Raw genomic sequence first — 17,918 nt, forward strand, 5'->3', positions numbered from 1 at the left:
CGTACCACATACAACAGAACAATGATGTATTAATAAGGGCACGTCGGCGAGAAAGTTCGTTTCGCCGTTGGTTCTTCACTCTAAGGTCTAGCTGGGCTATAATTTCTACCGAAAACAACAGGCCCAAAAAAGGACATGCAAAACATCGTTAGCCTGGACTGCTGGAATGGATGTAACGGTGTACTTGTAACGCAGAATCCTGGAGTTTCTCGGTATAATCCTCCGTGGATGTGTATAGCATGGTCACGGCGGATGTCGACGCGTGAGTTGGGCCAACTTCTAAATATAGTTACTGTATAAATGTTTCTTACAAAGGGACACCACCAGACAAGTGCGTCACTAGTAAGTAACTTGATTCACATTGGTTCCTGTAACTTTGATACAGCGCAGATATCGACGAATGAACCGCAATGAAAATAAGTTTGTGAATTAGACGTTTTACTGTAAAATTAAATATATTTGTTACTAGAAATTAGTTTGATAAAAATATATTCTACAAAATTAGTAGGTCTAATAATTTTGTTCCCTCAGAAATGAGAATCAATAAGGCATTTAATTAAAATGCAGACCGTCTTAAAATTACTTGACATGTTTCGGTAAATCTATTCTCATCATCAGAACTGTAATCAAAGCCTAGAGTACTTGTATACCTACTACACAGTTGCGTTTAAATGAGTCAATAATTATCATGAGAATATATTTCTCGAAACATGTCACGTAATTTTAACAGGGGCGGATCCAGGATTTTGTGAAGGGGGGGGGGGGGGGGGGGTGGGGGGCGCGCAACTGTAGCAAATCCGCACGATTTTGAAAATGTAACACCTCTAGATGGTCGGAAATGGCACTCTCACGTTGATTAAATGTATTAAAAATTGATATTTTAAATATGAAAACTAAGGTACTAGCCTATTAAAGGGTGACATTTTCCCTATAGGTCTATTTTGAGTAAAAGCGTCACAACAGGGCGTTTCGCGCAAGTCAGCGTTTGCACGTACATGGCAGAAAAAGGTGCTTGTCCAGGGCCGTCGACGGGACCTGTGGCGAAGCGAAGTTTGTTAAATGACGCCCCAGATGGCCCGAAGAAAATGGTACTCTCGCACTTAAAATTCATGATAAATGGCAGCTCTAATTTGCAGGAAAATACACTCTCATTATGTAGCATGCTACCAATGAACAAAACGATCATACTTTTTCCCTCCAATAAACACACGTGACTAATTACAGGACGATATAACAGTTTGTTGCCGATTTCATTCACTCAGTATTTAGTTTTGATTGCGTTGCGTTCAAGTTCAATGCGAACGTACATCTAGGGGAAGCCCCGAAAAAAGCGCAAATTTAATGCTTATTATAGCTCAATATTTATTTATGTACAGCAATTTGTTGAAGAAATTAAATATATAAATATAAATAGGTATTGATACAGTTGTGTGGGTGGCCTAGGAAAAAAAGCGGTTGCTAATGTATACTATATAGTACACAGTTACCACAGTTAGTGTACTATATTATTAATAACATTATTATCCTCTATGATGATGATGTGTATGTAATCACGGCGTTCCATTTTTGACGTATATACACTTTTATTTATGCTTGCTGACTGCCAGCGATCTAAACAATAGGTGCCTACGCGGTTGTATGGCGGTGTTCTTTGTACGAATCGTTCGTGCCCCGAGTATGGAGTATGGGTACGATACACGCGTCAATATCATGTTACATCCAGGGATCAAAATGCGTTTCAGGTGAAAATAGGCTATTCATTTCGCAACTCTTAGAAATTTACAGACAGCAACGGCAATGGTGACCTCTAATAAAAAGTAAATTAGCACGGCGCTGAAACAAAGTGTTTTAATCAAAAGTGAAAGTACTTTACTCTTTTTTACGCTTTTTTCACATTTTTTTTCCTTATGGTAGGATAGTTTTTTTTTCTCCAGATTTATAGCCCAATGTAGACCTAATGTAATATTTACCCGATTTCGGATATTTAAAATTTTATATACTGATTTTACAATTTCCCGGCAATATACTTCAATGATGTTTTAATATAATCGATTTGATCGGTTTTTTTTTGTTTTTTTTTTTGCAGTATAATTATATTTTGTTTAAGCTCAGTCTACACTATCAAACTTTATGTACAAAAAATGTTCACATCACACTTTGTGTAGACAGAGCCAACGGCAAGCAGTCGAGGGGAGCAACATTTCGGAAGTCCCTTTAGTGATTACATCAACCCGGAAATCACTTTTATACCGCTGACGGCAGAAAATCTACCGATTAAATAAGACATTTTGTTTTAAAACCCTTTATAATACAGACTTATCTTCCTAAGAAATATGGAACAATATCGGGGTGTGTAGAAAGCGACGACCTCGAATTGGACGACCCCAACGACCCGGGCGACCTCGAATTGGACGACCTAGAATTGGACGACCCATAACACGAAACCGACGACCCCTACAGCCTAGCCTAGCCTAGGCCTAAGTGTGGTATAACATCCCGAAGCCGAACATAGCCAAAGATCTTTAAACCATACCTTATATAATAATCGCAAGCAAGCAATTGATTGAAAAAATACAGAAATATCGCCATTTGATTTGATGAATGTGTCGACACGAACAAACGAACAAATATGGAACGCCAACGCCGCCGCTGAAAAAGGGGCCGTTTTGACCTGGTTTGCCATGTTTATGATATTTCGTGTGCTAATCGAGTCGAATGCAGTTTTAATGATGCACTCTTGGCGTTCCATATCTGTTCGTTTGTTCGTATCGACACATTCAGTATCAAATGGCGATATTTCTGTATTTTTTCAATCAATTGTTTGCTTGCGAGTATTATATAAGGTATGGTTTAAAGATCTTTGGCTATGTTCGGCTTCGGGATGTTATACCACACTTGGGCCTAGGCTAGGCTAGGCTAGGCTATAAGGGTCGTCGGTTTCGTGTTATGGGTCGTTGAGTGATACTCCAGTTGGAGTTTATCAATTATCCAATCAAGATCAAGATCAAGTCCAATTCTAGGTCGTCCAATTCGAGGTCGCCCGGGTCGTTGGAGTCGTCCAATTCGAGGTCGTCGCTTTCTACACACCCTCGTCGGTTTCGTGTTATGGGTCGTCCAATTCTAGGTCGTCCAATTCGAGGTCGCCCGGGTCGTTGGGGTCGTCCAATTCGAGGTCGTCGCTTTCTACACACCCAACAATATCGTTGTGCTCGCCTATATCAGAATTTAGTATTATTTGTTGTATATAGACACGCTAATATTGATCTCATGGAGCACATTTAGCTCGTAGTACCATGAAAATAAAACACTTCATCCGGTAGTGCTAACTAGTCTGAGTGTAAATTATGATAATGTGACGTTTGAACTGGCAGTTACGACTAAAAATATCTAGACTCCAAATTCTTTTCAGGTAACACATTTTGACTGCTAAATTCGTACTACTATTGGTTTCATTTTACCATTACTTGGAGGAGATATGTTTTTTTTAAATTGTTTTACAAAATCAAATGGAAATCTCGATTCATATCCATTTATTGTATAATTTTGCATAAAAACAGTGTTGTATGGCACGCCAGGACGGACATAACTATGTCAAGTTGACCTCGCTCTTGTTATGTGGACATCACTCGTGTTGAGTTTACACATCGCTCGTGTTATAAGGACATCGCTCGAGTTGAGTTTACACATCGCTCGTGTTAAGCCTATTTTCCACTAGGCGAATTTGATCGAGCGAATCGAAAGCGTCATGCTATACGCATGCGTATTTGAGTTTCTGTCTGTCATACTCCCTTCTGCGACGAATTCTAGTTCCTTTGATTTTTCGCTTCAGCGAAATTTACTAGTTCGAATTGTTTCTACTTTTTGCGAAGCGAAATATTGCGCAATCAATCAGAGCTCAGGAAATGAGCTATGGCGCTTTTATGAGCACTCATGCGAATCGAAATGCTCAGCAACCACGCGAGGAACATGAACGTCGAAGCTATTCGCTCATGTAGTGGAAAGAGAGTTAGCGATTTTTTTCTCTTCGAAACGTTGGATTCGCGCGAACAAATTCGGCTAGTGGAAAATCGGCTTTATGGAGACATCGCACGAGTTGAGTTTACACATCGCTCGTGTTATGGAGACATCGCACGAGTTGAGTTTACACATCGCTCGTGTTATGTTGACATCGCTCGTGTTGAATTTACACATCGCTCGTGTTATGTTGCCATCGCGAGTGTTGAGTTTATACACATCGCGCGTGTTGAGTTTTTACACATCGCGCGTGTTGAGTTTTAACACATCGCGCATGTTGAGTTTTACACGTCGCGCGTGTTGAGTTTTAACACATCGCGCATGTTGAGTTTTACACATCGCGCGTGTTGAGTTTTTACATATCGCGCATCTCTCTCAAGCATAGTAAAGCTGATTTTCCACTATAGTCCATGGGATTTAGCTAAAAAATGACCCTTTTCTCACACAAATTGCAAGAAAAGGTTTTTTTGATGAAATGTGTTCTTTAGACCCTACTGAACACATTTATCAACGTTAGGACATTTTTCGACAACGGGAAGTAGCCTAATTTGCATAATTAAAAATGGCCGCCATTTTTAATAACGTACTCTGTATCTTGGAAACCGCTAGTCACAGATACTTAATTATGGTGTCAAAATCGTTAGAATATATGATTTTATATTCACGTTATTGAAAAAGTTTGTCCAAAAATGAATGGAAGTGCTATTTCTAACATTATTGACCTTTGACCTTGAATTCTCATATCTCAGCAACCACTAATCGGAGATATACAAATTAGGGCTTAAATTGTTCAGAAACTACACATTTATATCCAGTCTAATGGTATGTTTTTGCAAAAAATGGCGGATTCTAACATTATTGACCTTTGACCTTGATTTATCATATCTTAGCAACCACTAATCTGAGAGACACACAATATGGCTCAAACTGTTCAAAAACTACACATTTATATTTAGTCTAATGGCATGTTTTTGCAAAAAATTGCCGATTCTAACATTATTGACCTTTGAACTTTGCACTACATAAAATCGCATAACTTTGAAAATATTGTACATATCAAATTATTTTTAGTGTCAAATTGTTCAGAACATACATGTTTCTATAGAGTCCAATGACACATTATGTCCAATAATGACATATTGTATGGTTATTAACATTTGAACTATATTTGAAAAGGATTTTTAAACCCGGAATCTTCTTCATGTAGGCATTCATTAGAACATGTGATTTGGCACTACTTGTTTAGAATATGGTGGTAATTTAGTCAGCTTATACACATGCGTATTCATGTTTCCATCTTCCAAATTCCTATCTACGCATGCTGACGCATTCGATTCGCGCGAACAAATTCGCCTAGTGGAAAATCGACTTAAAGTCAGCATTTTTAGTCTCTCCAGCTCACTATGTCGGTCGGTTGGTCGGTCGGTTGGTCGGTCGGTCGGTAAACACTAACTTGAGCACGCGACTGCAGCCATCTCTATATGGCCTTGTTATTTATTTATTTAGCCAGTTATATTGCATATTTTAACTAATTATTGGAACCTGTATAATGTAATGTTTATATTATTTTTGATGTTATTATATGTTGCTTTTAAAATGTTGTATCCCTGTAGTATTCAAGTCTGTTTTTAATATATTGATTGTTTTAAATAATATAAATATTGTTTATAGTAATAATTTTATTAATATACATTTTAAATTTTGAAAATGTACTCATATTATTTCCATTTTAATTGGCGAAATAAAATTGAATCTTGAATCATCATCAGAGAGTAGGAGAGGAGGCGTGGTTAGAATGTCCCGTTCGTCCCTTCTTCTCTTGCTTGTCATCAGAGAGTAGAAATCAGAGTAGAAATGGTGTTTAATGAATACACTGAAGGAATCATAGATCTATTGGGTGAATTTATTAGATTGAATGATTCATTTATTATTAATTATGCCCATGCCCAGTCAGCCTAAAAGGCCTAGGTCTAGGATAAGCTTAGGCTAGGCCTATAGCCTAGGCCTGACCGATGACAGAAATTATGCCTAGCTAGGAGGCAGGGAGGGCCTAATAATAGTAAACTCGATATGCGCGATATGTAAAAACTCAACACGCGCGATGTGTAAAAACTCAACACGCGCGATATGTATAAACTCAACACGAGCGATGTCAACATAACACGAGCGATGTGTAAACTCAACACGAGCGATGTCAACATAACACGAGCGATTTTTAAACTCAACTCAACTCGAGCGATGTCTCCATAAAACGAGCGATGTGTAAACTCAACTCGAGCGATGTCAACATAACACGAGCGATTTTTAAACTCAACTCAACTCGAGCGATGTCTCCATAAAACGAGCGATGTGTAAACTCAACTCGAGCGATGTCTCCATAACACGAGCGATGTTTAAACCCAACTCGAGCGATGTCTCCATAACACGAGCGATGTGTAAACTCAACGCGAATGATGTCAACATAACAATAATAATAATAATAATATTTAAAGTATGATAAATTGTAAAAATTGCCAAATATATTTTATTAATTTTTGATATTTTCGTTGTAAAGTGCATTACAAACGCATTTGCTTGCATGGTATTCTTGTGGATGGTACACTTAATAATAACTGTGGCATTTATAAACTGTTACCAATTGTGTAAAATATGGTGTTTCTTTATTTTTTGACTCAACCTTTATTATTTTTCTTACCAGTAGAATTATTCTAAATATATTGACACCTTTGAACAATTTCAAATTTTGGAATGTTATGCACATTTTCATTATAGATCTAATGTGATCAAATATAGGTCTAATAAATTCAGATTGATCAGTAAAAATAAGAAATGGGTTATTATTATGTTATTTAATTTCAAACAACTGTAATCCGTTACGAGATTTACACGGACACGTTATATATCCGATAGGACTTATTTTATATACAATCTCTTATTTCAAGATTTTATTGACTTCTGCATTACAGTTATTTTATTGTAAGAGAGTAAACCGTAACGAACTGTACAAAGTACAGATCACATTTTGTTGTGGTCATTCTTGATCAAATAATCAATCAATTGATTAATTAGGCCTAATACGTTTTGTCTCCACACGTTAACAGTATATTTGTTTCATGTACAAAACAACATGCATTTTAAATGTGTTACATGTGTTGCAATCAACGGAAATATTTATGAATCGAAATGAATCTTTTGTGTCTAATTTATCCAAAACAATATTATTTTAATTATAAACTTTTAATATTAAATCATTGGACAGTTTGTGTGATATGTGTAATGTACTTCCTAATTTAAAAATAAGTATGAAAGCAAACATAACAACGGACAATGATTAATATTTTCCCGAAGAATTGTTGAATTAAACTAAAATTTGAACTCAATCATCACCGCGTGATGAGTTCGGGAAATACGCACATACTCTATGGCCTGAAAAAAAAATGTATAGTGCTGAATTATTTCTATTATGTATCATACAGTACTAAGTGCGAAAAACCAATAAAGTAAATAGTGTTTGTTTTCTTCGTAAAAAAACAATGCCTTTTATTTAATATTTTTCTTGATAGTATAATATTAAATTTGTTGGTGTACTGTATATCACTGTTACGAGTCCAGTCAAGCACAACTGTGACATCTTGTCTACAAACGTCTATAAATTCCAAGTCCTCTATTGTCTGACTTCGTTTTTAATGAAGTTATAGGCCTTCAAATTCAAATGTCAAATGAATACTAATATTGGTATCCTTTCTGCATGATTTCAAGCTCTTCCGCTAGTCGACCTTATTGACCAACTCATTGCTTTTGGCCAGTAGTTTACTACACCGCAACATCACATCCATGTTATTATATCATTATTACTGGCATGCCCTTTAAAGATGTATTTTCCCTTGAAACACAAAAAATGAAAGTCAACATATTCTAAATTTAAATTGGCCATATCAAAGTAATATTAAAGTAATTCACTTTAAGTCGAAAATTAGAGCCAAAAACAACAAGTTTACGTAGTTAACAGGTAATTTAATTTTAAGATTTCAAACCACGAGTATGCATTATGCATAATGCTAATTAGGATTGTTTACAACTCGTCACGGTTGTTGAGAAGGTGTTTTCACACAGATCACGAGGAAGTTTTATGATTATGCATACAGAGCAGCCAAACAAGCGCGTTGCATTATGAGATATGTTTTGATCGAAAACTTTGACTGGAAGTCAAAGTTATTTTTTGAACAAAAAAACGTCTGTATTTCAGTTAAATGATTTTTTTTCCGACTAATTTTTGGTGAAAGTTAATAACTATTATGATACTTCAAAATGACCCACTTTTTTTCGAAATCTTTTTTTTATTATTTTTTGGGAATTAGTCAAAGGGACAATACATCTTTAAATTGTAAAATTAAACATTTTTTTAATCACACTGAATTATATAGCACATGTTATTATTAATGTATGTAACACTTACTTTGTCCTGAAGATCCAATTTAGCACCTGCCTTCAGCAAAATGGAGCAAACATCCGTGTGGCCGTTCTGTGCAGCCACCTTTAAAGGTGACCATCCATCCTGAAATATTACAAACATTATTATTATTATGTCAAAGTATTATAATATTGTCCTGAAATCACTACGATGTGATCAATTAAAAATGACCTTATAGATTTAAATAATGCTAAATTGTTAAATTAAATAAAGAGTATAAACCCTTGATGTTTTCTTTAAAATAATGTATTGTATACGTATACATTTGTCTTTCTTGTATAACATTTTTTCATAGTACTTTATAAATGTAAAACAAATAAGTGTTTTTTTTTCTGAAAAATAAACACTTCATCAGGAGTGGAGTTGTGGCTTGGTGGTTATGATGCTTGGCTACCACTCCAAGGGTCCTGAGTTCAAGTCCCGTCACATGTCAGGATTTTTTCTAAGGACAAAATTACAACTCCACTCCCTAAGACTTGTAATAAGACTTTGTTTATGTAGAGCATCTTGTGTATATGTTTGTCTTGTGAACCTCTGAGGGTCCCTAATGATCAGCAATTGCTGGATGGATCACCCTCTTTAAATATGGTAAAAAAAAAAAATCCGGTAGTGCTAACTAGTCTGAGTGTAAATTATGATAAAGTGGCGTTTGAACTGGCAGTTACGACTAAAATATCTAGGCTCCAAATTCTGTTCAGGTAACACACTTTGACTGCTAAATTCTTACTACTGGTTTCATTTTACCGTTACTTGGAGGAGATATGTTTTTTTTAAATGTTTTATAAAATCAAATGAAAATCTCGATTCATATCCATTTATTGTATCATTTGCATAAATACAGTGTTGCTCCGTACAGCACAATACAATGCAAAAAAACAGAAAACTGAAAAACCACGACATATCATTCTCTAACATTCAGTGCCTTAAAGGCATATGGTAACAATGATTGCGGAATCTATTACGAGAGGTGATGAACCTTTTTTTTTAACGTCAAAATAGTGCATTGGATGGGTTGGGTCTTGCAAAATTCAATGTGTTTTCTCAGTAAAGTCTCTTAATTACAACTACTGTAGTCCTATCGTGAAGCATAACTAACAATACGTTCCAGCTAATTCTTACATGTGGTCCCGGTAAACTATAAAACAATGAATAATGAGAATACTTTCAATGACAGATTTATGAAAAAAGACGTATGCCTAATGGGAGGGTTAACTCCAAAAGATTTGAGTCTACGCAAAAGTAAAGCCTATTTTTTATACTCTCAGTATAATGAGGTCGTGCCATTTAAGATCACAACTTCAGAGTGGGTACCGTACCGTATTTCATTTTTTAGGTGATTTTCCTTTTTTTGTAGGTTACTGTATGGGTTGAAAATACTGTATGGGTTGAAAAAGGTCGTAAGATGTTAGTTTATTAGTATATAGAGTACTGTAAACCTAAACAGTAGGTAACATTTGTAATTGGGAGCGTTTTATTTGACACGACAAAGCATCCGAACTCCTCAAAAACGTACCGTATCATAATGTAGTCTATTTTAAATTTTAACATGACATAATAAACATAGAAAGTTCTTTCTAACAGAGTTTTTTCTCGGGGTACTCGGATGTTGTAATTAATTAATTTTTTTGTTTTATTTATTGTGATGCGCCGTGTTCTTTATATCTTTACAGAGATTGTATATTGTTTTTCTCCGTGCGGAGGATTCAGGTAATTTCTCTTATAGTATTAAAGAGTAACACCGCGGCTTTATAATGTATATTGCTTATTATAAAATATAAACCTTTCAATCAACATTGGTAATAACCGTGCATAATTTTAGACAGCACTCAGGCAAAAGCTAATTCGCCTCTTCAAAAAAAAGTTGTTCAAGACAATACCACAGTACGCGTGTGAAGTGGAAATAATTCGCCTTATTAAAAATACTAGTTTAAAAATATCATAATTAAACTCAACCTTTTAAATAGCTGATAATCAGAGATGTGCGCGCGTGCAGATTAACCATCTAAATTAATATTTATTTACTAAAGCTAACATTATGTTTTCTATTCGAAAAACGTTGTTGTTATGGGAACACAGTAAGTGATTCATGAGGAAATTTTCCGATTGATCGGAATCAAAACGGTACTAGGTTTGGTCTACTAGCGTTCCTTCTCCCAGAAGCCATCCATTCAAAGAAGCACTGATGAAGAAAGTCTATCCCGGGACATGACTAAACTTTGGCTTTAGTTGATAGAGGATTGAAATGTTTTGTTAGAGATAGAGTATGCAATGTTTGATTATTATTAGTGTAAATAGTTGGATTTAATGATCTTGTACATAGATAATGATATGTAAAAAGACAATGATATGTGTTAGTATAAAAATAATAATTTAACATTATTAAAAAAGGGTATATAGATATAAGGTAGAAAAGCTTTAATAGTATTATATTATTAGGTGATTATTTAGAATAAAATGATCACCTATTGTTATTGTATGAAATCAATATTATTTATTTCTTTCTGTACAGATTTTGTGTGTCAATCTCAAAAAGTTGAATGGCAATGATCACAAGAATTTTACAATGTCTTTCAAATACTTTAACTTAGTCCTAATAAGCTTTTCAGCGCGATCACTCATCCGTGACGTCATTTATACGCCATTTTGTGAAATCACATTATCAATCATATCTCCATAATTCATTATCACATATTAATGAAATTCACTACACGTAAACTTCAGTTCAAGGGTAAAAATATTAGCACGTAGGGTCATGCGCGTGAAATCGCGCGTTAAAAATTTTAAAAGCTAAAAATTAAATGTTGATCAATTTAGAGCACGAATTAGGCTATTTGCGTGTTTCAAAAAATTACTGCGCAAAAACACGTTTTTGCGCACGCGATGTTTAGAAAGCGTAAAAAATAAAATGTGATATATAAATCACATTCTACTCACAATCCTTAGTACATTCACCAAATTTGAGTCCATTCCGACTTAAAAAACCGCTATACGAGGAGGTTAAACATTACAAAATGCGCACATTAATTGCACAAAAGTGCTGAAAATGGTTAAAAATAAGGCATTTTTAAAATAAAAACAATTCTTCAGAATGCACGGTGACCCCCAATTTTTTTTAACTAATTCTGGTAGTCATTGAGTTGTAGATATGAATTCATGTACACATTTGGCGTACAAAATGACGTGACGTCATCAAATGGCCACTTGAATTTAAAAATTTTGATTTTTTATCTTTTTTTGTAGGTTATTATATTCAACAGAGTGCATCTCGGTTATTCAAGCTCGCTTTTCGCTAAAATTTGAGTATGTGCTTGCTCAAGTAATTGACTTTTTCATGAGTTGCTACTATTTTCATTTTAATTACGTCATCATGCATGAAATGTAGATATGAATTCATATAAAAATTAAGCCTATCAGATGTTGTAACGTTATGATATGGCCAGTTGAAATTAAAAAGTAGTTTTAAATTTCATTAGTCAAAGTTATACACATTTCAAAGAGCGCGCATTGCGCTTCTACGTGCCAAATTCTCTTCCAATTCTTATATTTATTTGCTCAATTCATTATCTTTCGAAATTGTCTTCTTCAAGTTTATTTTGATAATTTCATCATACCAAAAAACTAAAACATGATGTGTGTCCCGTAATTTCACCTATGCTACACTGTATATAGATATAGTATATACTGTACATATTGTATATGGCATATAATAGGCACAACTCAGCACTATAAGTACGTACGTGCATGTTTAAAAAAAATTAATTTCAGTAAAATGATAAAAATGATCACCTATAATTCGTCAAAGTGACGAATTAAATTCTAGTTATTATTGTAATCGAATTAGACATTTTGTCATGATTTGAAATCAGTTGCATCAGGTTTAGTAGTATTATATTATTATTGTAACCGAATTAACATTTTTAAAGATTTATAGAATACAAATACTGGTTCGTAATGTCGGACACTCCACACTAAACATGGCCATGCATTTAATACTGAACATTGTATTACATTGACATGAGTAGAAAGAAAGGTACTTCAGACAGAAAATGTTCAGTCAGCCATGACTTTGGTGAATTTCCTGATTACGTAATATCGGTCTAGTCAGTCGTGGTTATAACAATGGTTAACAATGGGGATAGTATAAGATTTGTCAAACTAGTCTGATATGTAGACAGAGCTTCATTTTAGGATAATACAGTCGTTTGGACAAAGTTATACAATCATATGTTGGCCAGAATTTTTAAATCAACGTAACAAAATAAGTTATTTGATCCGGATATTATAACAATGACTAAAACAAAAAGATAAGAATGAATGAAGTTAAATAATAAGTATGTCTTGATTGAACTATACCGACAGGTAATTAACCATCTTCCGGATTTGATAACAAAGGGGAGAAATTGAAAGTGACACGGGGTGTTTGACATACTAAAGTTTTCTGTAACTTCTATTCAATTTTAACTTTAATTTAAATCATAAAAGGAAAAAAACAAAAGAAATATCAACGTAACAAAATAAGTTATTTGATCCGGATATTATAACAATGACTAAAACAAAAAGATAAGAATGAATGAAGTTAAATAATAAGTATGTCTTGATTGAACTTTACCGACAGGTAATTAATCATCTTCCGGATTTGTTAACAAAGGGGAGAAATTGAAAAGCAGTGGCACGGGGTGTTTGACATACTAAAGTTTAATGTGTGCCGTTATGATGTTTAGTTTTATTTTCATTTAAATTGGTTACGTTTACGAAAAGATTTCTTTGTTTCCTTTTAAAATAAAACAAAAAGGGGGTAAAAGAGAGACGCTACTGACATCATGCATAAATTATTTTATATACAATATTCTGTGTATAATGTTGTAGTCAAAATAGACATTTCAGTAGATCTCTACCAGAATGAATGCCTATAAACCAACAGTTGGTTTCACTCATTCCAAAAGAAAATCCACAGAATGCAACGTACCTTCTGAAAAGGTAAAGGATGACTACACAAAGGAACCAACAGAGGCACGTAAAAGTAATGAAATAGATTTCACTCGGAAGCTAATCAAATCAGATAAGCAGCAGATGATTTCCCCATATTTTAAGTTTCCAGTGCACAAAATATCGAGAGAAAATTTAGATTGTGATTACATTCAACTTCTTGATAAAAGCTCAGCTGATACTTTGTATAAACAATGTGAGGAAGAGATTGAATATTTTACAGGTGATCTTGCAAAGGTGAAAGTGTTTGGTAGATGGTTTAATATACCTAGAAAACAGGTTAGTTTCTCTTTATTTTTTCTTCATGGTTTCATGACGTTAATGTAGGCTACATACTATTACGTTTAAAAAGATGCATTTTTACATTTTAATTACCGGCCTACCGCACTGTTTTCGTTTTATGCAACAGAATAACAGTTAACCAAGCCTACAGCACTGTTTTCGTTTTATGCAACAGAATATTAACAGTTAACCAGAATCCAACTGATTATAATTGTATATACATAAGAGAAACATTTTTAATAGTATGTTTCAACTCTGACAGGTTTCTTATGGTGATACGGGTTTAACATACACATATTCAGGCAATATAGTGCCAGCCTTGCCATGGCCACCGTTCCTGAAAGATCTTCGAGATTATTTGAAAGAAGTCACAGGGTTCTACTTCAATTTTGTTTTGGTTAACAGGTACATATTTATTATATATCTATATATGTTTATATTTGTTATAATTAAATAATGCAAAGCTTCCTTATGGCTACATTGTTTATACATTTTGTACATTTGATTTATTCTCAATTTTACTCTCAAGATTGTATAATTGAACAATATCAGTAATCAGTCTTTTCGTCATCTATTAGAATCTCTCACTTTTTTTATCTGCACAAAACTGTGTTTAATTATGTTGTATGGTTTATTGTTTTTATACTAAAAAGTTAAGTGCAAAAAGGATATTTATTTTCTAGCTTAAATTACAGTACAATTTTTTTATTTTAATTTATGTTTCTTTACTAGATATGCAGACGGTAATGATTCTATTGGTGAACATAAAGACGATGAGAAAGATATCAACAAATTTAGTTCAATTGCGTCCATTTCATTAGGTCAAACACGATTGTTTAGATTTCGCCATGGTGCTACACGTGGAATGAGACACAAAAGAAGTATTGAACCAGTAAATGTTGATCTTAAACACGGTAGCTTACTATTGATGAATTATCCAACTAACGAGTATTGGTACCATTCGCTGCCTAAAAAACCATCCATCAAACTACCAAGAATAAATCTGACATTTAGAGATATTAAAAGATGAGAAAAGGTCAGGATTACTTTAGAACGCAAATCTTATTAGCAACAATTCATGAACAATTGTTCTAAATGTAATAGTTACATGTATTTGTGTTTTATCAAAATGTAATGGTTACCTAGCATACATTATTATTGGCGGCTGTCAAAAAACTATTTTTAACAATTCATTTCTTGTATCTTCCTTTTTTATTTATTGTAAAAAATTTTGAAATAATTAGTAGCATGGTACAAGGAATCGGCCCTGGAAAAAATAACAACAACTAATTTAATTCTTCTTTTTCTGTTGAATTATTATTATTATGTTTGTGATGTGTATTGCAATAGATTTGTTTAATGAAATAAGTTAATTATGTTTTGACTTAATTTATGTCAGTGTAAATTTGTAAAAGTAGTTTTCCTATTTTAATTCATGGTAAATTTATTTCTTGACTTAATTTAATTTGTTTTCTGTTCTGTTGAAGTATTATTATTATGTTTTGTAAAGTGTAGTGCAATAGAATGTGTATTGAAATAAATTTTGTTTTTTAACAGCAACAATAAAAATGAAATTTGATCTTTGCGTGTTATTTAACTCCTGTATGATGTTTTTCTAATTTATTTATACCAAAAAAAAAAAAAAACAAGTTTTTGAATTTGTTAAATGTAATTGCAAAAACACAAATGAATGTGATTAAAAAATATTCTGTTTACTTTTTTTTTTTTTATTTGAAACAGTAGTATTTTTAACAGTAGTTATATTTTATATATAATAAGTGATATTACAAAAAATAAACATACAAAATGTATAAAGCATAGACTTATTAAATTTAAATACAATTTCTTTATTTCAAAATGAATTTCATTTTCTACGTGTTTTCAATTTTAAATCTTTTAAGAAAGACACAATACGTACTGCTAAAAAAAAACGCACACAAAAGAAGACAAATTTGAGACGCACGGTATGTAACGACACTTTCAATAAGAAGGCATATTATAAATGTATTTTTACCAAATTTATAAAGTAAATGGTTATTATTGAGAAATATACATTTTAGATAAATGATAACACATCTAAAATTAATTAGAGAGATCAATACAATATTGTGTTCATGATAATTTGTTTTGATGACTAGAGGAAACATCTGAAGAAATTCAACGAAAAACAAGCGTTAACACCATACCAGTCACTAAGAATGCTACTACTCTGAAAAAAACATCTCCCTTCCTACACAGAAACAAATTCTGAACGAAAATAAAAAAAAAAAAAAAAAAAAAATTAGTAAACGAAACACGCGCATTATAAATAAAATGAATAATTTAAGAATATTAGTTAAACTACGCACGAACAAAAAACGAAACATACTAACCGATTCATCGTCATTACAAAGTTCAAATAACGAAAACTTTTCCTTGAAAAATCCACAGGAGACACGTTTTACATTTTCTAACTGCAGTTCAGTGTCACATTGTGTCGCAACACATGTACATACAACGAGTCCTGTCACAAGTCTGCCGACATTTATTTTTCTATCGCTCATCATTTGTTCTAATACATAATACAGCGCTTCCGAAGAAATATCTTTACACAATTCTAACACATTAAAATTGTTTTCCAACTCTTTACAAGCACGAATAGTACTCTGGAGGATGGGTGAATCCAAAACAACTAACCCCGTCAATTTATATTCAATGTATGCTAAAACCACTTCCTCTAAATCAACCATAACGCTCGACAAACAATTGATAATGGATGTAATGGTCAAGAAAGTTACAACTTAAAACATTTATTTTTGTTTTTTAAAAAGAAGTTGTAACATAGAAACTAATTTTGTCAGGAAATGTATTTTTATCATTTATGTGGTTTATTTGTGTTTAGAAAGTTACAACATTAACATTTAATTTGGTCAAAAATGTGAATATACGGAGCCGATATTCAGTGTCACATTGTGTCGCAACACATGTACATACAACGAGTCCTGTCACAAGTCTGCCGACATTTATTTTTCTGTCGCTCATCATTTGTTCTAATACATAATACAGCGCTTCCGAAGAAATATCTTTACACAATTCTAACACATTAAAATTGTTTTCCAACTCTTTACAAGCACGAATAGTACTCTGGAGGATGGGGTGAATCCAAAACAACTAACCCCGTCAATTTATATTCAATGTATGCTAAAACCACTTCCTCTAAATCAACCATAACGCTCGACAAACAATTGATAATGGATGTAATGGTCAAGAAAGTTACAACTTAAAACATTTATTTTTGTTTTTTAAAAAGAAGTTGTAACATAGAAACTAATTTTGTCAGGAAATGTATTTTTATCATTTATGTGGTTTATTTGTGTTTAGAAAGTTACAACATTAACATTTAATTTGGTCAAAAATGTGAATATACGGAGCCGATTGTAATTTTTAATCCTTAGTATAGTGAGAGATTTTATAAACAAAAAAAGAGCGAACGGAAATTAATGATTGCAGATTAGACATATAGAAATGGATTGAAATTGGAAATCCACATGATCAAAGAAAAGAAACCCATTGTTTCGACAGAAGCTAATGACATTTACAAAGGATGACACAGTTTGAATAGAGTAATTACCGTATAACATAATTAAATTTTACACCACCAATACTACCGGGGTGTTTAGGATCGTAATATACTTTTCTTAAGTACTCATCCATACTCATTACCCTCAATCACCCAAATGAAAACTTAATAAATAAATCAAATACTTAAATAACACGCAAAGATCAAATTTCATTTTCGTTGTTGCTTTTAAAAGAAAAAACACAACCTTTATTTTAACACACATTCTATTTCAATATATTTTACAACCATAATAATAATAAACTTTACCGAAAAGAAATAAGAATTATAAAAATATATATATCAACATGCAACATGTGTTCATTCAAATAACATGGGATCAAATTTGCTCTTAATTATCTATTAACATACAGAAGACGTATGATCAAGGAAACTAAATATTTATATCTTTGTAAAGCTGAAATTATACTGAACAGGATTATGGCAGTTATTTTGACTATCTAAGGTATTTTAGTGTGGTTTTTCGTAGTTTTATGATACTTTTACTAGGCCAGCAAAGTAGCTTGATTACCTTTCACCAAGCTGTTTATTGTACTTCCTCTATTG

The 17,918-nt window shown here is 33.0% G+C and overlaps 2 protein-coding genes across 2 annotated transcripts in view; one reads left to right on the forward strand and one right to left on the reverse strand.

Annotated features, from left to right (window-relative positions):
• Positions 1-17,918, reverse strand: part of LOC144843358 (uncharacterized) — an 851,823-nt gene that overhangs the window by 172,491 nt on the left and 661,414 nt on the right. The gene's annotated exons all lie outside the window — the stretch shown is intronic.
• LOC144842376 (DNA oxidative demethylase ALKBH2-like) lies at positions 13,385-15,209 on the forward strand. The gene is made up of 3 exons (XM_078698827.1): positions 13,385-13,750; positions 14,016-14,158; positions 14,486-15,209. Exons 1-3 carry the CDS (start codon positions 13,385-13,387, stop codon positions 14,781-14,783), a joined length of 807 nt encoding a protein of 268 aa, XP_078554953.1. The 3' UTR covers positions 14,784-15,209.

This window comes from Antedon bifida, chromosome 5 (assembly GCF_963402885.1).
Source record: "Antedon bifida chromosome 5, ecAntBifi1.1, whole genome shotgun sequence".
Taxonomy (NCBI): Eukaryota; Metazoa; Echinodermata; class Crinoidea; order Comatulida; family Antedonidae; genus Antedon; species Antedon bifida.

Bases quoted from the DNA above. Each gene is read 5' to 3' on its own strand.
- LOC144842376 (XM_078698827.1), top strand. From the start codon at position 13,385: ATGAATGCCTATAAACCAACAGTTGGTTTCACTCATTCCAAAAGAAAA. The intron at 13,751-14,015 runs GTTAGTTTCTCT...CAACTCTGACAG, and splicing joins TTAATATACCTAGAAAACAG to GTTTCTTATGGTGATACGGG. The intron at 14,159-14,485 runs GTACATATTTAT...TTTCTTTACTAG, and splicing joins AATTTTGTTTTGGTTAACAG to ATATGCAGACGGTAATGATT.